This window comes from Lycorma delicatula, chromosome 4, assembly GCF_047948215.1.
Source record: "Lycorma delicatula isolate Av1 chromosome 4, ASM4794821v1, whole genome shotgun sequence".
Taxonomy (NCBI): Eukaryota; Metazoa; Arthropoda; class Insecta; order Hemiptera; family Fulgoridae; genus Lycorma; species Lycorma delicatula.
Genome location: NC_134458.1, coordinates 68233617 through 68256873, shown reverse-complemented (window position 1 = coordinate 68256873; position 23257 = coordinate 68233617). Strand labels below are relative to the sequence as shown.

Sequence of the window (23257 nt, the reverse complement as noted above, 5' to 3'; positions counted from 1 at the left end):
TAAATTAGCGAAGAGAAAAGTTCAAGAGCAGTTTACTAGAAAAAATATGCATACGCATTTCGATTGTTAAACGTTCATCTTTCTGTGAAGACAGCCTATACAGTAATTAATAAACGTACATATAAATACAAATACTAAACTTTAAATAAATAAATTAGGATAAAAAGTAATAAACTAAACGAACAGCATTAGCAAAATTCTTTAAAAAACTGTTCCTTTTCATTTATAAATAAATTAATAAAACTGAGAAAAAAAATACAAGCTTTGTTATTATGTCGAGTAATAATTACAAAATTATGTATTTTTTTTTCCAAAAGACCTTTCGGAATTAATTAGCAGTAACTTCTTACGTGGATTATGGAGTTACTGGTAGAATCGTTATTAATATTACCAGTATTTCAAAGGCTACGAAACCCTTTAAAGATTTAATCGAACGATATACTTTATCTAGGTCTTTGTTATGTTTGTTAGTAATTTTTTTCTTCAAGTGTTGAGTTCATGTTTTTTTTTTTGTGTGCTATTTGTAAAATTTGTATATTTTATGTAAAATATATGTGCGTATTTGTTCTATTTCCATGCGGTAATTTGCTAAACTTTATTCTACTGAATTATGCAGTGTCTGTATTTCTATTTTCCTTGTGTCTGTGGCTAAATATACAATGTCATCCCATTAATGTGAAATTGAATTGTTTAATTACTTGTAATTATTAAGTATTATCACGTTTCGTCATGCTGTTCAACAAACAACCTTGTTGTTAACAGTCCAAGCTGAAAGTAAAAGGTTGATTGATTTACAATATATATGTATTGTAACACACACACACACACACACACACACACATATATATATATATGTATATATATAGGTAATGTAAATGTATAGGTAAACTTTGATTTAGTAAAAAAGTATTGTTCTTTGAAAGTATAATTCTTTGTAATATAGTTATTTGAAGTATAGACGTTTGAATAGTCTGTGTGTCACGAAAAAGAGTTTGTCTGAAGATAAACTGAGTATTTTAGGAACCATTTGATTTTCAGAAGAAAAAACGATTGATATTTTCCTCATTTTTTGTCGGTTTTCTCAGTTGTTTAATTTCAACTTTTCATAATTTTATTAGAAAATGTAAAAAAGTTAGCATTTAGATATGTTTAATAACAGAGGTTTGTTTGGGGTTTGTATATTTTAAATATATTATCGATAACGATAGGTTTCAATACGGTGGCCGCTTTTAAATAATTATTATTTCACCTTTAAATAAATACAATATATTTTTGCACAAAGTAGTATGCTTTAACAACATTACTACGGTTAGTACATAGTTCTATAATTTCAGTCAAGAACTGAATTGTAAGAAATTCCATTAAAACTGCTGCTAAAGTCGATCATCTATTAGAAAAGAGTGCAGAAATTTCACTCAGGCGTAGAATATGGTAAAACCATCGTTCTTATCTGTAAGCGGTTTCGCTTTGTGATTCTACAAAAATAATTTTTTTTGGTCATACTCTCTCGTTTCAATTTTTTGTTTGTTAATTTTGGAAGAGCGTTATTATTGAAAATTAAAGATTAAGTATCTGAAACGTTTAATCGACGTTGACTTACTCGTATATAATTTAATAAAATAAAAATGTAAATCGGTTAAAACTAATTTCTTGGTATATCACCTGATAAGGATTAATATTACAGATGTCTAATTATATTTACTAACCGACAGTCGATAACATTTACTATTAGCTAATAAGCTGTATTCTCCCTACCCTAATGGAGGAAATTGAATTCTGTTCGAAAAATATTTCTTAAGATTAAAAAAATATTTTTCATCATTACTCGGTTGTTTGAAATTATATTTGAACGGATGAGGTGTAATTTTATTTGCAATAAAATTTTAAATAACATTTAAGAAATAAAACATTTTAAATAGCCGCCGTTTTGAAATTTGTCAACGTAAAATCACTGTATTTATTTTTTTATTAGAGTACGAGTATATACATACTGAATTTTATGAAGATATCTCAGTTTGTTTTTGAAATATATTTGTTTTTTACAAAAATTAGATGGGGTTTACGATTGTTAAACAGCCATCATTAATGTTATCGTACTGATGATGATTGTTCAATAAAATGTAAATGCTCGTTTAACATTTCATTTTTATTTTTTATTTTTTTAATAAAGGGTTCACAAGGATTTTAAGATTTTATTTCAGTAACCGTTCAGCATAGCTGTTTCTCTATAGAGTCTACAATTATTTATTATTAAACGTTGTTTTGTGTACTTATTGCGATTTCTGTTGTACTTTGATTCTCTTTGACTATTCTCGGGAATATTTGAAAGTTTGCTTCGTGTAAAAAGTTTATTATTATTGTCATATTTTCTTTAAAAACAGGAATTCCCAATAATTCATCCCGTTTTGAATTCACGGCTTGTGTATGATGTATTTATTTATTAGATTGCGTATGCTTCATTTTGTTCCTAAATTCTTTGTTAACTAAGATATTAATTAATTTAATCATACCGATGTCACGTGGCTTGCTGGCCATATGCTATTATTTATGGAAGTGATGAGGAACAGTGAATGTATTAATGAAAATAAATATATTTATTTTTTTTTTGTGAAAAGCTTAAATGGTATAGTATCAAATTTGTCTTACTATTATAACGTTTATTCCGTTTCCCAATATTAAACCTAACAGTCAAATTTATTTTCATAGCTTTCCTCGTTTTATTACATTATTTTCTCTTAAGTTAGACTTTTTTTAGAAGTTAATTATTAAAAATATATATATATTTATGATTTTTATTAGGTACCTAGCTATAGAATTTGAGGCAACCGCCATATGATACATGCCACTTATCTCCCCCCCCCCCCAAAAAAAAAGCTCGTGTGTATTTATGTACGCGCGTAAGAAGTAAAACTTCTTTGGCGTGAATAAAAAAATATTTTTTTTACGCATTCAAACAAATTTGAACCGAGTCAAACGATCGATAGACGACATTAAATGCCGTGAATAAAAGTTTGAATAAATAACACTTCAATTAAATAATATTTATTTTATACAGTTTAAAAAGTATTGATGTATTCGTTGTCCTATAAAGCAAAGTTCATCGAATATATTTCGATTAGTTTAGTTCCACTAATTCTTCGGATGACGATTGAATAGACACGAGGGTTATCGGCGGCTTATGATATGAAAAATATAATGCAAATAGTTTTATTTTATAATAGTATATTTTATCAAAAATTTGTTTTTGGTAAATTTAAAATTGTTTACGCAAAATCAAGAATTTATCTGATGTGATTTTCTGTCATTAAAAAATATAATTTTACTCGAAAAAATAATACTTACATAAATATAACCTCAAATCTTGATAAATAATTTTCACAAAATATATATATATAAGCTGCAATATAAATAAAGTTTTATGAATATGAACAACAATATTCACAGTTTAAAATGTCCGTCTTCAGAAATCCGTGTGTATAAATATATATTTATTACGACTCAATATCTGTCATGTTTACAACACTTGCTAATCACTTAATCGCATTGAACGACTGACTGAATTAGACTCTACACGCATGTGCGTGCAAACTGATGCACTTGGGCCTGTGCAAATCTTCATGGTGTGTTACATCGGCGCGCGCAACTTCCGTAACTTGCTGAAAATACACTTTGATCAGTTTCTTCTAACGCGCCAAAAGAAGTAAAAAGCACAGCCGTCTTCATCAGCAGCAAGTACCTTATGCCAGGTTTATTTGGGTAAATGAGGAGTGAAATGTTTTCGCAACGCCTCCTTCACTGAACCGATTATAGTAATGCGTTAAGCGCTTCCGAAATGCAAGTGATATTCAGCTCTAAAAGAAATCCCTTAACTTTGTCCACCTATGGGGATGGTCTATAGCGAATATCATTACGTTCACAGAAAGGGATTATAATAAATGCTTTTTTATCTTAACTGACTTAAGCGACATAAAGCGTTGTAACAGGCGATGTAAAGCAGGACATTAATGTATCCTGCTCCGTTCTGTCTTGAAATACTGCAATATAAGCTTATCTGTTTACTCAGGAAGAGAAAAATTGATCGATTTAACCGTTCACTTTTTAATATGCAGTTAAACAAACGACTGTATTATTGCTTAACATTCGCTCTCTTAGACGTCAAAATGAAAGTATTTTTAACGAAGCGAACTTGTAAAGTACGTTTCTTTCTACCGTTGAACTCAGAGACTCGGTGTTGATACTATGCTCTAGCCCTCCGACCGAGAACCTCCCTCTGAATCGTTTTAATTTTTGTTTTTCTATTTCTCTTGTCTTACCCTTTCATTCGTTCTACAGCAACAGAGTGATGAAGGTCGACCGGCTGCTTGATCATTTCTTCCGTAGTATCCTTTGGCGACACCGATACGGAGTTATGACAACTTCTACCGATTGTGTAGAGTAGGCATCCGTTACTATGACGGATTTTTTCAGCTTCTGTAATAAACGGGAAATAAATGATGCATACTACGCGGCTATAGTTGCACAGTTACGGTGAATATAACTGTAACAGTTATATTTAAGGAGAAAGTATGGAGATCATATCAAAAATGGGGTGTCGGGTTTTTTTTTGCAAATCATTACGTTTTCCAACTAGTTCGTATGTGTGTCGCAATGCTTTTGGCCTTATATCTCAGGATTGACTGAACCGATTTTCTTCAAATTTGGCTCAAATATTTTTATATATGGGGCATTGATCGAATTAATTTTTTTTCAAAATTCGTGTACGTGATGGGGTATATCGTGATAAAACCGGTTCTGATTTTCTTCAGACGCATTTTAGAGAAACGCTTTATTAAATAAATTTTTTTACCTACAATGCGTATATAAATAATAAAAAAATACATTTTTTCAAAAAATCACCCCTCCCACAACTTCTTAAAACTGAAATATATGTATTTTGTTATTTTGGTTTGTCCCCCTTCGGTTTAAATATTTTTTTGATAGTTTATACTTCATATGTAGAGCTACCAAGAAATGTCTATAATTTTTTTTTTAAATTGCAGACTACAATAAAAAAAAAATGTTTACTTATTTTAGTCTTTATTGAAAAAGGTGTTATTATTTGGAGAAAACTTTACTTAAGCGGATTTGTTAAGCTTATCCTAAATATGAATATTTTTATATGTAGGTTAATATTTTACGTAATAATATTATTATTATTTAACAATAATATAATAAAAATAATTACGTATTAATATAATGTAAAAACAGCTGTGCAAGGTATTGTATGACGACCGGCCTAGCTGAGAAAGCCGTGCAATATTTGGCCAGCTTTTTTCTTTATCTATTGGTAATGTTTTAAATGTTATTTATATTTAAAAGTATTTTTGTAACGATTTAGGTTTCATTTTTTAATAATACATTTTTCTTTTAAATCAGAGAGATAGTCGAAAGTATTTGTAAAATGAAAAAATGTATACTTAAAACGGAATAAATAAATAAACGAGAGGCTAATTACCGGTTGGAAAATGTAATGAATATTAAAAATGTACGGTTTTATTCGTTACTTTATATCTAATGATGATGAAGATTGTTGTAACAATCGAAATACTCATCTGGTTATACATTTTATTCGTTTGGTAACGATCCTTTTGAATTTCTTTTGGCTATTTATTTCAATAATCATTCAGAATTTCTTCTTTTTTTGTAATCGTTTTAGTATTTGATTTTGGTCATTTAGTACCTTCCGTACATACGACTAAAATTTAGTTTCAGTAGGCGGCTACAAATATAAGAATGATGAATGCATTTGGAATTGTAGAAAATATTTTTTTCAGGGAAGTCAGTTTTATTTATCTTCGATGTCATTAGAACTAGTAGTAATATTTCGATGAAAACCCATCTACTGATATTAATTATACTTTGCAGACGAGGATTTTAAAACTATCGTTCATTATTAATATGTATTAGCCTAGCTATCGGAAGGTAGTATTTAGCATAAGTGTCGGTGTGAATTTTTTCGCTGAATATGTATCGATTACTATAATAAATTATCGCATCGATTTTTTATTGTATGTTTGTAAACTATACACCTTTCGTACTTTTTTATTTTATTTATTTATTATTATTTTTACATCGACTTTTCATGTCGTGTAGAAGCCTGAGATATTCGGAAGAAAGGACTAGTAGATGGTCATGATAATAATCGTGAAATCATTTTCGTGAATCTTGTTTTCAGTCGTAAAATGTAGGTATAAGGGAGCGGGTGGAGAAGTGTTTCGTTTACGTATATACGTGGAAGTCGTTAATAAATCGGGTTACGTTTGCGCAAGTCCGTCAAACTAAAGTAACGAAGTAATATCATGTGATTTGTCTCCCTTAGGATCGACCAATAGTATTGTTTATTCCGGTTTGTTAACTATTAAAGGTCGGCCTCTTCTTGAACGCGCATGTTGCTCACCCGCCTCCTTTAACCCCTTCTTTTCTTTCATACCGTCTCGTTTACCTTTCTTCCCTCTCTGCTGACATATCGTGATTACTGTTTGTTGGCATGCGATATTCTCCTTTGAATTATGTACTTCTTGTTCGAGGTTACATGGCTTTTGTAAAGTATTCTTGCCAACAAAATGATAGCCGAACCCCGTCTTTCCACGTGAAACAAGTAATTTCACGATCGTTTGTTATAAATTATATTGTTTTATTAATACGGTCCGAATATAAATAATAGAATTAGTTCTTCTAATTATTATGAAATAATATTAATATTTTAACGTAATTATTGTCGTTATTTCGTGTATTACCCGTACCGTTAGGTAAATAATGTAAAATCTTAGTTTACGGAATTTGACGGGATCGAATAAGTTTTCCATTGTAAGACAGGACTTGAAAAAAATGAATTTCCGTAGTGCGGTTAACAAAATCCTATTCCATTCTAAGCCGTCAATCTTGCACTAAAGTAATTACTGTAAATGCTGTATAAAAATGTCATATAAAGACAAATCAGGAACTCCTACTCGTATTACGGTAAAAATGTAAAGCCTGAAAAAAAAAATCGCTGCTGAATGTTATATAAGGTATTACCCGGAAGGTGCTCCTGGTTAAAATTCCAAAAAAATGTTTGAATAAACATATATATTACTACAAATGTTTTATCGATTATTTTATTTCTTTTAATTCTTATCGCTTTAAAAACTTTTACTAAAATGTAATCCCTGCGATCTTAAAGTTGGCGAAAAGAAATTAAAAAAAGTAATAAAAAATTAACATTCTAAATTTTACTTAACTTTCATCGCTTTAAATATTTCGCTGAAATGCCATCTCAGCCGGTAAATTATAAAAGTTTTAAAAAATGAGAGCAGACCACTCTATTCCCCGTTTGAAATTAAAATGAAAAATTGAAAAGTTTTGAAATTTTGTTTTCAAATAAAATGTACCGTGTAAATGTGTGTAAATTAAGAAAATGTTTCTCCAAAAGGGCAATGGTTCTAATATTTTTGTCATAACGTTTTTTTTTTCTTTTGTAAATTATATCTTGAGAGAAAAGTTAGCAAAAATATATTTTCCGTTTGAAGAGGAGAGCCCACGGTATATATCAAAAGCGAGGATGTAGTAGATGTAGGTAAGATTTCAATCGAGTAAACGTCTTTGACTAATTTCATTTCGCAAGTTTTTCCTTTAATAAGTAATCCAATAGAAGTAGGAAAATAGGAAAACTGATACGAATCAAGATATAAAAGGAAAAAATAAAACAGGTACAAATTTAAATAATAGATTCTTGCTTCAGTTTTATATAAAACTAAAAGATAACATTGAAATAAAACGGATTCTTAGCGATCCACAGACAAAAACTTAAATAAATACAATATAAAGACAGCATTAGGTACGAAAAATTACGTCGCTTAACTAATGAAAAGATGAAGTGTTACTTTTATCTCTCTTATTTCGGAGAATCCGACTTCAATGTATAAATACGAAAGAATTTACCTATATAAATTTAGCTAGTGGGAAGCGTGACATATTTGTAACGGAAAGTGAATTAGTCAACGATAGAATATTACTACTAAAAAAAGAAAATGATGCCGTAAAACGCAACACGTTCTTGTCTTTGAACTTATTGTCCACGTAATTTCAGAGATTTTTAAAAACTTAAATCTAAAACTTTATTAAAGTAATCTAAAAAAAATATCCTATAACCGCAGCGCAGTACTTGAAAAGAGTTCCTAATAATTAAAATATAAGTTTTCTAGGATAAAAAATGAACAGCTTTTTTATATCATATTGATATCATTTACGAAAAGTTACTTTTTCAATTTTTCACAAGATTAATGTTGTGAAAAAATAGAATGTTCTGTTAAATCTCTGATATTTCGAGAGCCGTGTATCCGATTTGATTATTGAAAAATTGAATGTCTAACGGGAACCGTGCGCGCTTGAAAATTATCACTACCTACAGAATATATACTGATGTACATGCTAATGTTCAAATAAAACTAAGTTCCCGTCGGGCTGAACTGATTTTGTAAAGTTCATTTGACTTTACCCGGCGCAATTAGTCAGAAACTCAAAATATTATTACGCAAATTATGTCGCTGCAAAATACGATTCATCCTTATTTTAAGTTTTACTGCTCGCATAATAATGGAATTACCCAGATAAATTTACGCAGGTAACGTTTTCTTAATTTCAATAAATGTTTAATAGTTCATTTGAATCGGCCCAACGGGTACATATTTTTAAGCGAACATTAGTTTGTATCCTGTAGATACTGATCGTTTTCAAGATAAGATATTTTTAACCGAACATCGGTACTATCAAACAAAAACACGGCCGTTCTGACTTATTGTAAAGTTATTATCTAATTTTCCTAATTGAAATTATTTTAATTTCACCATTTACCCTAATTTAAAAAAAATACTTCTTACTTCGCTTGAAATAGCTCTATTTATTTTTGTCGCGGATTGATTTTGTAATCTCAAAATATTTGCTACGTCATAAATTTCTATCGTCTACTATTTCTAATTTATCATTTTCTCTCTTACCGTTTTTATTCGCTAATTTAATACCTACTATCGAATTAAACTGTCCTGGCTGCTGGAGGTATGGCCGGCCATCGGCCATACTGTACGTTTCACTGTTCATAGTGTATGTATGAACAGCTAAAGTATACTGTTGGATATTAATAATCGGGTCTTCCTGCTGAAGAACGCTAAGAGCGACTTTCTTGATTGATGTTCTCGATCTTGTACGAATACTCCAGACGTGGAATGGAATACAAAGTTGCGGGAGTTTATAGAATCTCCCTACGGATCGCAGAACCTGGACAGTGTCCCTTGCTGCTGGATGATTCTATCGGGCGTGTTTTTAAAGGTTTATCTTACGTGACGGGTCTAATTTTTCAATTTTTGTCTTATTTAATATTTTGTGTTTTTAAGGACGGATTTAATTGTATTCCAATCCGTTGTTAAATCAGCGTTATCGAACCCATTTTATGGACCGACCGCGGAAGGCTAGGCTTATGAAACCTGTCCTCCCGACGTAATTCCCCTTCAGACCGTCCACTGAAGTCCTTTCAGTGCTAACGATTCATAGGCTGGCAGGAATACGCCACAACGGGGCACTAACTGTATGGAGGGAGCAATGCGCCCCCTTCTCCGGAGGAGTCGCAATTGCTGATTTAAGTTAATTTAAATGTAAGTTTTAAAAGGAGAGGTTGAGTAGAAGCTCTTCATCCACTTCTGTGATGGCTGCCTTTCGGGACGCATCTCTGCTGGGCTCTTTTCCGGACTCCTGTCTGTGATGTTGGGTCGAGTAGAGGTCCTTCTTCTTCATCTTCTTCTTCCGATAACCCAGACGTTGTGCTCGTATAAATAATTTATACGAAATTACTTGTTGCAGGCTACTGCAGGTATCCTTTAGGTCCTAACTGTATTGTACGTTAACAATTGATTCTGCATTTTAAATAATAAAAGAAATATAATGAAGTATTATAAAAATTTTGTAAACAATGCATTGTACAAATTAAAACAGATTTTTAGCTAAATATTTAAAATATGTTAAGCAAATAAATTTGTAATTAACCCTTACATACGAGTATATATATTACAAGTAGCCTACTTTACGTAATTCATTCTTCATTGAAAGAAAAACGAAAACAGTTATTTTAATTTCACGGGAACATAGCCGATTTTCTTATTATTTGCTAAAATAATGGCTTTAAAAGTATCATTAAACAATTCGAAATTTGAATTTTGCTACAGAGAATTTTTGGAAACCTAGAATCGCGTAATGTTTTTAGGGTGTATGTATGTTTGTTCCACCGTACCAGCTCAACGGCTGAACCGATTTAAATGTACGACTCCTTGTTAAAATTCTTACGTTACGAGGAGTGTCGTAGGTTATATAAATATGTATATATGTACGTTTAATTGTAACTAAAAGGCCATAAAAAATCATATATACGATTCTAAATGGGTAATCGATAGTATTTTCAATATCGATTTATTTGTGTCGAAAATAGTTGTGTTTTAAGATCTGCTACGATATTGAATGAACGAATTACGGTAGTAAAATTTATTAATATATTTTATAATTATTATTACTGTTGTTTATTGTTTATAAACATTTAAGAAAAAATCTTATGATTTTTTGACAGGCATTATTTCGATCGTGTAAGCATGTTCTTTATTGGTAAATATTAACTAATAATCCCTTTTTTTATTAATAAAATTGAATAAATACAATTAATAATTTACACGGTTGCCCAAAGAGGAGTGTTATGTTTTTAGGGTGTATGTATGTGTGCTTGTTCCATCGTAGCGGCTCAACGGCCGAACCGACTTAGATGAATGACCCCGCGTTAGAATCCTTACGTTTCCGGGAGTGTCATAGGCTATATAAATATGTATACATATTTATAAAAATATTTGTAGTAGTGGAGATTTGCCGGTCGAAGCGTAAACTTCAATGAATTGAATTAATGAAGTGTGAACTGTGAGCCTCTTTCACCGTGTTAGCTGGGTTTGAATTGAACGATTCAAATCAATCGAACGAATAAAATTGCAAAAATAATAGAATTAAATTTACCTTAAATAAAATAAAAAAAATTTCTGTTTAATAATAATGGGCTTCCCGTGGGGACTGTGTGTGAGGCTAGGGTAGTGAGGTGAATCGAGTACCTCATGCGAAGCTAGTCCAATCATCACCATTAATCGATAACAAACGGGTTACTCCAGGGGCGCTGTTTTGGGAGGTGCAGTGGTGTGCTCTTATAATATTTCTGCAAACAATCGTCCGATTTTCAAAATTCCAACGGTTGCTAGTTAATACAAAATCACGATAGAACCAAACGGGAACAAAAGAGCAATGCTTTTTCGGCAGTCGTTTTTTTTAATTTCTAATATTTATGTGTTGTTTTTATTGAGATTTTTTTTGCAGTTATTTCATTTGTGACGAGTACTTTTCGGTTGTGTTTTTTTAATGCAGTATCAATATTTATCCGAAAAACTGTAATTTTATCTACGGTTGTTTGGTAAATCCATTAGCAGTGAAAAAATTGGTTTAAGCTTAAAAAATGAAACGGTATTTTGGCTATTTAAAAATTTTTTCTTAAGCTGTTTACAGTATATTTTTAAAATACATTTTTTTCGGTTAAGTTACGTGTAGCAGTAACGATTCAGGTCGGCCGGTTGATGATGTAACAAGCGAAAATTTGTACTCCGCTGTTTTTGAAATCGTCTGCTTCCGGAAAGCGGTATAATTTCATACTGAAAAATCGGTTAAAGTTATGATAAAAAATACATCTACCGAACAAATAATGAAATCGTATTTTGTCGTTTCGTTCGGTCTGATATACGGTTTTGTTTTACGTGCGACACCAAACTCGTATCGGGTGTTTTTCGGTAGTTCGTTATTCTTATTGACTTGCCGTGTTGTATTATTTCAGCTAATCATTTTTTTCTTATCATCAGCTACTTAATTCGTTTGAAACAGTTCTCTATCTTTATCGTTTTAGTATATATTTAGTCGGTGTTTTCTGTGCGTATATGTAATAAAATGCGTTTGTTTATGGGGATATTGATGTAAATAAAAAAAATTCGCATTTCACTCCATTTTTATATATTCACAAGAATTAAACAGACATTAATGGAAGGTTTATCGAAATCTTTCGATTTTATTTAAAAAATAATCAGAAAATCATTTCTGTAGTATTCGAGAAACATTTTGTATAAGTTATTTATAATTTGATCAATGTTTATTATATATATATATATATGTGTGGGTGTGTGTGTGTGTGTGTGTTGAATGCAACATTTTAAAAATAAACTTGTGTAATTGTAACGGAATTTTTGATATAGTACTTTGGAGTTCTCTACCGTTTTTAATTTATATAACTCTCATGTTAATAAAAGTTAAATATTTACCGAGATACAGGTAAAATTAGTTCTCAGTTTTGTAAATATTTAATAATTGTTAACGGTTTTTGTATTTTTCCTTCATCTTACAATAATTAGGCAACCGTCTACAGTCCGACTCGCTCCGCGAAAGGAGTGAATCGGACCCTCCACAAATACTCCCATCAAGCGCGTTTCTGCTCTACCGAAGGGGCACAAGCGCCGAGGGCCTTCAACGGACGGACCGAAGGGGAATCGCGTCGGGAGAAGGACGCAGATATTTTGCTTCTCTCCCGAGGAATAACCCCGGTAAAATATTATCGCACCCACGATCTACATCCTGATTCCCTAGGGGAAGACACCCTCCACCACCCCCCCCCCGTTCCGAGCCCATATGGGCTCTACTGGAGGTCATCTTCGAAACCTCGGCTTTTGACATATTCCAGTCCGCCTCGTCCAGGATGCCACGAGTGACATTACCATCGGTGTACTACTAATTAATGAACTCAAAACAAAACACATCTCACAGAGTCTTAAACAAGACTGAAAGGACCTAACCAAACAAAGGAACTGAACTACCTACCCTTAGAAGGTAAAAGTTAGTTCAACACACAACGCGAAACGTAAAAATATTACACGGAACAATAACAACACAGTAACACTGAAAAAAAAAACCAAAGGACAAGAACAACAACAAAAACATATATAAAACAAAACATCAACAAAAATACAGTATGACGAAACGGCGTTGTTTACATTATTATAAAAATAATACAGAAAATCATCATCCAAGTTCCTAAATATTTTATCTAAAAATGTTCTTCCAGAAGATCTTTTCGAGATTATAATCCGGTCGCTTCCTCAGTAGTAGAATTCTTATCTATTACAGACGGCGTTCCTCTTATAAAGCGATAGAAAAACCGTTAAGTGTATTGCCAAATAGGAGATTTAATCTTTGTAATTTGTGTGTTCGTTTAATATGTTGTTTTCATTATCGAATCGAGCGCGTGTTTAAAAAGATTTATTTTTATTGAAGGATTCATAATTCAAGTTCATAATTTTTACGTAATATCCGTTGCATGTCGATGTAAAAATTTCAATTCCAGACTCTGTAAACATAGGCTTTAGCCATCTACGTCCGATCTCTAAGAGGTGATTAGCAAAAGTCGATCTGATGGTTTTACTTACTGCTTGTTTTCTTTTTATCTGCGGGTGAATTTACTTCCACGTTTTTGCCCTATTTGGTATTTAGTACAGTTACTGAAAAGTTTAATCTGTATAAATTTTTTTCAAAAGCTTTCTTTTGGCTTTTTTGTGCATTTTTGTATAGTACATGTTATTTTCATCTATACAATTTTTAATAAAAGCTTTAAAATTTGGTCCTAAGCGATTAGTAGATATGGATTTTTCTTAGGCGAACGGCTTGCCATATACGAGTATATCTACGACTTTTTTGGTAATATCCATCTGAAAATACGAAACGTTTAATCCGCAGTTCTTTTTTTATTTATTTATATTTTATTTTTGTTTATTCAGGATCGCTGATAATTCAGAAGAACCGATCGACTTTGTTTTAATGAAAATTGATCCACCCGTTTTCTAGTCGGGTACATTTATCCCTTCTACTAATTTTGTGTTACTTTTATCTTAGTAAAAAAGGAAAAAAAAACACATGACGATAGCTGAAAATATTATTTTGGAATCGTCAAATTTTCGGATGCCGGTCGTATGTATAGTGTTTTATTCTTTTTACTTCGATTATATTTGTAACTGTTCATTTTATACCTTTGATATATTTTATTCGCGAGTAGTTTAGGCAAAGAGGAATTTATTAGAATATTCTATTGAAATTTCACTTGCATTTGCTGTTAAATAATTATTTTTTGGAATTTCCGAGTATTAATCCAGGGTTACACCGAATTCTCTCTATCCATTTTTATAAATTTTATGCTACGTGAGGAATTCTTAATATTTTATTTGCCCGAACTAGCATCGGCCTGTAGACTATGTGATAAAAATAATCTATATGTAATTAAATCAATTTTAATTGAATAAAATTAATTAATTAAATATTTACTAAGAAAAAAAACATTTGTCTTTTGTAGAACAGCTTGATATTTTGATTGAGAAAATTTGAAAGGCATCTGTATAAAGAAACTTCACTGAAATTTAACTATTTTCAACAGAGATTTATGATGTTAGTTATAATTAAAAGAGTTTATGTTGCCGTGTGCCATCGATCGGATTCTGATGTTTACTAAACGGTGTGCTGTTGTAAGGGATATCCGTTTTCTTATCGATCAAACAAATAATACGGCGTGTGAAAATCGGGGTTACATTCACCTGTTCTTTTAACGGACACAACAGTTATAAAAGTGTGTGTTTTGATATCCGATTCGATCACGTCAGGTTTATTATTACCATTATTATGCGGCTCGACCCCCTTCGTTTATTTTTCGGCTGCCAATTATCACTTTTATTTATATTTATAAATTACGTAATGATTTTTTAAATAAAAGAATTTTGACTTTTTTGTATATTCTATTTTTAGATTATACGAGTAGATCAGTCACGATAAATGCAAGTATTTTTACCATAATATTCATAGTTTTCAGGATTTTTCCACTTTTCCGAAAGATTTAAAAAAGTTTTTTAATTTTCGTTTATATATTGTCGTGAATCTATTGCTTGTGTTTTCAATAATTTTTTTAAATTAATTAAATTCCGTCTGTCTTTAGAAAAATAAGAAATTAGGCTCTACTTCCCCGCGAGTAATTATCTGATCACCAAAATGCCACCTTTTTAAATAATCATCTTCATCAAGTGCGTGAAATAATGTTCCCCACTAGTAATTATCTGATCACTAAAATGACACCTTTTTAATTAATCATCTTCACCAAGTGCGTGAAATAATGTTGGTCGATAATGTTGGCACCTGAACGTGAATTCGTTTAAAATCTTTCGTAAATTTCTTTAGAATATTCTACCCTAATGGAAGCCTTTTTAGTTGACGTTTGAGGGCTGTTTATTAATACTTGCCGAAAAGTTATTTGTTTTCTAAAGTGTAACTGCTTTCAGTTAAACCTGATGGAGGAATATCTTCAGCACCGCCAGTGTTTTCAAATTTTATGTTCAGCTTACGAAATGTCGACGGTCGATCATTCGTGTGGAGAATTAGGAAATCTCGCATCGATTTCTGAATGGACAGTAATACCATCCTTATTATATTTTTATCAATATTGATACATGAGAATCTCGTTTTTGTTTTTTTTTTGTACTTAAATTGCCATTATTCTCAATACAGATAAAAAAACGAACTGAACAGCAGTTCAATAGTAATTATGTCAGCTGATTACTACCGACTATAAAACCAAAATTCCCCGCGTGTTACAGAATTTTAATCTTCACCTCAGAGGTAACTGAATTCAGCCCACCTGTATTTTAATTTTATGCCAATTGTAAAATTTTATTATCACCGTACTTCTGTGGTGTTTTCTATTGTTTTGGTATCATATACATAAACGATTAAGTAAAACAAAGAATAATAAATACTCATACATCTTTCAAAGTTCATTGTTTTACATGTTATAACACATAATTATAAAAATGAACACATACCAATCACAGCATCGAACACGAACGATGACTTAACACACTCTCACAAATGTACTATGTAATGTTTGTAACAGCGAATTGTTAGTACAATCTTATACTCATTATAAAAAAATTAGTGTAGTATCGTTGTGATTTAAGAAAATCATTTATCTAGATAGTACTATCTTCCAATTTTAGTTGGTGTAGCCTAACGGATTAAGGTTTCTTCCTTACAGTACTTTCTTCCTTCAAAATTATAAATATGAGGTACGAGCTGAAAAATTCATTGCATAAGATGAACTTTTTTTACAGTTATTTAAGACTATTTGAGATGTGATCAAAAAGTACTCGACCTTGGTTCATAAAAACAAAAATATTTAAACCTATTTAGTTTACTGACTTGGCCCTTTCAAAGTAGGCAGGCTCCTTCTGATGAATAAACTTATCCCAGCGATGTTTCCATTGTTAAAAACATTTTTAAAGTTTTAGCGAACACTATAAGTCCTCTTGCCGCATTTCTTTTGAGCTCTTCTCTGTCTTCAAATTTCTTTCTTTTAAGCAGAATTTTAAGCTTAGGAAAGAGCCAAAAATCACAGGGAGCTGTATCTGGTAAGTAAGGAGTCTGCTGAAGTTGTTCAATCCCATGTATTGCCAAGAATCACCGGGTAAGTTGTGATGTATGGGAGCATTGTGATGAATTTTTTGATCGCTATTTTCTCAAAGCTGCATCGAACAGTGTCTCTTAGCCGACAAAGAACAGTTGTGTAGTTCTGTTTATTGACAGTTTGTTTTTGAGACACACACTCCTAATGTAAATGTCTTCTTATGATATCGCATGATCTTCATATTACTTTGTGATTGCCTGGCTTTCTTTTGTTGTGGAGAACTTGAAGTTATCCATTGGAATGATTGTGCCTTTGTCTCAGGGTTATAGCCATAGGCTCATGTTTCATCTCAGGTTATTTTTTGTTCTCATTAGATTAGGATTACTATTAGCACATTCCAGCTTGATCTATGCTACTTGCAGTTGGTTTTCCTTTAGTTTATGAGTGAGAGGTTTTGAAACAGATTTTGTTGCTATGCACTGCATCCAGAGATCTTCTGTTAAAATCGATTATATGAGCCAAATGAAATTCTTATTTCATCTTTAAACTCTCTAATTGTTATTCGAACAATTAAAATGTGGGGAGTTTTGCTGGTAGAAGGTCTGCTAGAGTATTGGTCACTTCTGACAGATGTTTGGCCATTTTGGAAACGGTGATACCACTGTTTAATTTGTGTAATATTTAGCTTGATCACCAAAAGCTGTCTGAATCTTCCTTATTATCTTTACTTGCATGTCTAATGAATATTTCACCTTTGAAATATTGCGTGTCACCAAATTTCTGACAAAATTTAATGTAATGAAAACATATGCACTACCCACACATTTTACTTTCACGACTGCTAAGCAGCGACTGGCTGCAATTGGAACAAAACATGGACTCATAGCCAATCATTATGAGTCAGGGTTACATTCCATGTTGGTCCCACTCCCACAATACAAGTAACTGGTTACCGCAAAAAGAATAAGGTCTGATATTTTTTGATCACATCTCATATCTGCATTATATATATATATATATATATATATATATATATATATATATATATACTCGTATATGTATGTTTTAGATTTTTTACCTCATTCATTCCAAAGGTTTACTGATTCTTTTTTATCGCTGTGCTCAGAAAACACTTTGTTCCCTAAAATTAATCACAAGTATGCCCAACTCTTGTATTGCCTAACATTCCAAGTGTGACCAAGTTTTACGTTCAGCTGTGAAATATGCTGACCCTATCCTTTATAGACAAGATATATAATCATTGATCTGCAGCATCCTGTTTTATGCAGTCGATGGTTCTGCCTAAAATTATCGTTTATCTTTCCCCTACATTTTTTTCACTCAATCCTTCACTAACTCAAACATGGATTGATTGATATCACTTAATCTCTGCCAGTCATAAAACTACACAAAGATTTTGTATAATGTAAGAAGACCTGATGAATAACAATTGCATTTCGGTGGGCTTGGTACGCTCATGTATAACAATATGACTCAGTAAAGAAGGCGAAGGTTAACCGCTTCATTCCTTATTCTTTATACTAAGCTGAGCATGGGATCTCGTTATTTGTGAGGTGTCATTCTCAGGAATGACTGGTGACTCATATCAGGTCATCTACAACCATGGTTATGGGACTTAACATACCCATGTAAGTTACATTAATGATGTCGATAATGTACGTAAAAATATAAGATTTATTATATTCCTGCTTTTATTAAATTAAATATACAGAAAATTTATAATTGTAACAGTATCATGAAATATAGTAATTTACTCTAGATTATTTTTAAAAATCCATTAAGATATTATAAAATTTTTGTCATCATTGCTGAAAAAGAAATTTACTCATATTTTATTTGTGTAGTGTAATGATGTAGTTGATATCATTCTGATATTCTAAAAATGTTTATGGGAAAATTACAGAAAATTAGTTGGAAAGCATAGTTAAAAAAATAATATATATTCTTGTTTTCCAGTGAGGCTAGCTCACATTCTATAGTACTTTGATTATGCTGTTTCTTTGCATCCATTTTCTTATTTTTATTAAGAATACTAAAAAAAAAAAAAAATACATATTTTGCACTTTATAAAGCATTAGCTTACATTCAGTAGCAGTCTCTTCAAGCTATTCTCTCTGTATTTGTTTTATTATTTCTATTATTTAAATGCAGTTTTACTCAAGAGTGGCCTTTTTACAATAGCAGGCATTTTTTGTACGCTATCTAAATTTTTTATAAAAATAATAGATGTAAAATAAAATATACTCTCTAAAAATAATTAGTCTGACTTAAAAACAAAACTTGAATAAAAACAAAAAAATGATAATTTTTTAACTCTTTAAGTTTCAGCCTTTTGAAGACTGTGCCAAATTATGGCTTGTTTGTACATTAATGATAGTTGTTTATTTTTAACTTTGTTCTGACTTCAAAAAGTCAAAATATCAAAATATAAAGAACAATTTTAATATATTATTTTGTTGTTTTTAATATAATTTTCTGTAGTTGATTTTAATTATTTTTTTTTAATATTGGTTTTAATTATTATTTTTCTTTTCTAATTTATTTTGTAGTTGAGGTGAAAACCTCTGAGGTACAGACCAGATATTACTTCTGTATTCAGTAAATAATTGTATTACTATATAATTTATTTTGTACAGCATATCCTAGGACCCAAAAGAACCATAGGAGTACTCTTAAAACTATTATGCAAGGCTTTTAAAATATAATCTGATTAAAAACTATACTATTATTATCACTTATCATCAAATGTAATGCCTCTCATAATGAGAAATAGATAACTTAGTTTTATGAGATGGTAATCGATAATAAATAATTGTTGATGATAACCCCAAGAAATTTACAACTAAATTTTCATTTGATGTATTTTTATTGATCTGTTTGTTTAACTAATTTTCTTGTTTATTATATTTATTTGAAATTCATAAAAACTTGTGTTTTATTTTATATTAATCCATTTCTGTTTAGATAATTATGGTCCAAGTGTAAATCTAGTCTGCTATTTTTAAGTGATATAATGTTTTACCTGAAAAGATGATTATTTATTTTTGTACAACAACTTTACACTGTATTAATAAACTATTCTCAGATTCATTAATGTAAGTGAAAAATTAAATAGTTAGGGCTTTTGATAAAAGTTATGTTAGAAGGTCAATTTCATTCATAACAGAATATATAAGATAATTAATTCTTTTTATTTATCGTAGTTGGAAAAGATATGGAAAATGTTTATTTTTTATAACCTAAACTGAAATTATATTATTACTTCTTTTTTTCGTATTTCTTTTTAACATGGTGGTGAATGTAGTAATTCAATTTTGTTCCAAGGAGGATTTTTTATATTTTAGTTCACGTAATTGTATTTTGGTTTATAAGATATTTTAGTTCCATTTTTTCTTTAAAAAATGAGTTTTTTCTCGCTCATTTTGATGAGAATCAAAATGAGCGAGATGTCACTTGTGGGTTTAAATAACGTGTAATTCTGAGCATTTGGCATGATAAATTGCAACTGTATGTTGGGCTCAGCAAAGAAGGCGAGTAAACACTTCACTTACCATTTTACACAATAAGTCTGACATGGATAAGTCTGAAATGTATTCTTCTTAGGAAGAAGATCAACATTTATTGTTATTCTTCCTTGGAAGAAGATCAACACAAGATGTCATTACTTGTTAATAATCCAGATCTAAACAGATGTGGATGATATTTAATGATATATAGATTTAATGATTGTCTAACAAATTTATGCTATGTACATGGGTATTTTTGATAATTACATATTAGTTTGTTGGTAACTTGTTATAAACAAGGATTACAAATAAATGTAACCCTGAGGAGTTTTTTTATCTATATTGAATAAGTTAAGGATGGTGTAAACGTCTTATTACATTTATAAAAAAAATGTAATTATACTAGTACATTACCTTATTATGTTAATATTTATTTTATCTTGATTTCATCTCCATCATGATAGCTTACTATCAATTATTTACTATAATTACAATTATTACTATAATACTCATCAGGATAGTTTTGTTTAATAGTTTAAAGCCATTAAACATTACAATTTACTACCTTCAATTCATGCACTTTTGAGTATAGAGTGTTGTATTTATTCCACTGTTTCGTAATAAAAAGGAGTAACTTAATTTGTTGCTTTACTTCTGTACCTTACAGTTGTAATATATATATATATATATATATATATATATATAAAGATAAAGTATCTGATGTACAAGACACATCAGTCAAAGATACTTTCTCTGACGGTAATAAAGTTCACTATACATTCCAGTCCATTTTTGAAATCAAAGTGAAGGTATCACAAGTAGGATTGAATATTTCCTAAATGTTGTCAAGCATGGCATGCTAACTTGTAATGGTATATTTGCCTCATTGAAAAAAGTAATTAGAAACCATTTTGTTCCTAATGTTTTATAGTAATTCTGGTGTGGGATATTGTTATTCCTGAGAATGGCTGTATGTTGTTTTCAGTGGTTTGTTTCTTATATCAAGTTACTGATAACCGTTTGCTTATAATAATTTATAAACCGTTCTTTAGTTTATGAATTGCTGTTATGACATTTATATCAAGAATATTGAAGAATAATTGTAGTAGATATTTATGAATGTCAGCTTTGAAACAATTAATTTTTTTGTTCCTGTTTTTGTTTTAATAAAATGTTGTATATTAATTCTTTTTTCAGGTCGTAGTGATTTTGTTGGTGGAATTGACAATGAGGCTCTTGATTTTAGCCAATTAGAGCATTTCATTAATGATGATACTGATGATAATCACACGTAAGTTGAGAAATATATGTTAAAGTTGTTCTAATTATTGACCTTGATTGTGTGTGTGGTGTACCAACATAGCGCTTTCGAAGTCAATACTTCATCGTTAGCAGTTAAAATAAAATAAAATATAATATAAATTATTATATTACGTTTAATATAAACTGAATAAAATTAAAATATCTGCATATTTTATATCTAGTGCTTTGTAGCACTATGTGGATATTTTACGTGAATATGGGGATATTTTTTATAATTTTAACTGCTGTCAGTGAAGTATTGACTTGGAAAGCACTACAGCTGGTAATTTTCTCTTACTTTTTAATGTATTGTATTTTGTGGTTTTGATTTTATGAGTGTAATTTTATTATTGATTAAATTACAATAATTACATACAGTAGAAAAAATGTTAGATTATATATATATAATCAAACATTTTTATAGTAATATATATATATATATATATTTGTATATATTAAATTCTATTAATATAAATCACTTAGTAGAGAATATTTAGATAAGAAATATCTTACCTTAATTTTATCATGAAAGTACTTTTGTAGGATCCTGCAACCTTAGTCATGATTGAGTTATTTAATTAAACTGGATATTAAAAAAAATGTTAACAATACTAAAATAAACCATGCACATTAAAACAAACAGTCTGCATGATTTATTGCATTTCTATTTTTTACCATTTTTAATGTCTTTTTAATATGCAGTTAATTAAATAATTCAATCATGACTGAGAATGTGGGATCCTGTGAAATTGTTTTCTTGATAAAATTAAGGTAAATTTATCTTACCTAAATATTTTGTACTAGGTGGTTTATATTATTAGAAAAACATCCATGTTCACTTTATATATGATTATTTTTTTTATTCGAATTCTACTTTTGTCTTTTCATTTACAGATTATCTTACAAGTTGAATCCAAAAGCATGAATTACTGATAACATCTTAATGTTGATAGAAAAATAATTTTTTGATGTTTTGTCTGTTTGAAGCTTAAATGATTCAGTATGAATAAAATAGCTCTAACATTCATTGTGCATACATCAGGTGATAAAAATAAAACATATGTATGTTAAAAGCATATCTGAGGTGACCCACTATTATGCCCGGTATGGATTTCTTACATGACTGGTTGCTCCTCTCTTTTTACATAAAAACATAATTATTACTAATGTTTACCTGGATGTGATCCCACACATTGGTGAATTTAAGTCAGGTCAGCCAGCCTGGTTCCTGGCAGGGTGGCTGCTTCTTTTTGTAACTTAGTGCAATAGCAAACTGTGAAACTATCCAAAGACTCTGTTTCCTATCTGACTGTTGCAACAAAAGCAAACTGTAGCTTGTAGCTGACGTGCCTACCGGCTAAAGTCAGGCCTCTTACTTATATTTCTAATTAATCACTTTGTTTTTAAGAGCTCAACAACTAAGTTATCTGTTTTTGAGTAAGAAGAAGAGTTTAAAATATTTTAGTAGAGGCACAGGATTTCAAGCTAGTCTGTTGCCTCTTTTACCATAATAAAATATTTCAGTTTCATATGCAGGCTCATAAAATGCTGTCTTTGGTAATGTAATAAAGTAACTGGGCATTTAGCTCTGCAGTCACACTGCCAGGTTAGTTGTTTACTAGTTGACGTATCAATTCAGTATTTCTGGTTTGGTTTGATGCAATCACCTTAATCTACATAATGAAACTAAAGTTTTTTGATCAGTTTAAGACTACGTGCGGGTTTTATTCCTGTTTGTTGTAACTGATTTAAGCGTATAAGCATTGAAATAATGTTGTTTTGGAAAGTTTCATTGATTTTAATTTAATTGAAATAGACTACCAGACATCTTAACTTATTTATGTATTATAGATATTTTTAATTA

The 23257-nt window shown here is 30.4% G+C and overlaps 1 protein-coding gene across 2 annotated transcripts in view; it reads left to right on the top strand.

Annotated features, from left to right (window-relative positions):
* The window catches only part of LOC142323504 (myelin regulatory factor), a 164834-nt gene that overhangs the window by 93884 nt on the left and 47693 nt on the right, over nt 1–23257 (top strand). For both annotated transcript variants that reach the window (XM_075363242.1, XM_075363243.1), the window contains exon 2: nt 21289–21382. In XM_075363242.1, the coding sequence (XP_075219357.1) occupies nt 21289–21382 (94 nt within the window). The remainder of the gene's footprint in view (nt 1–21288; nt 21383–23257) is intronic.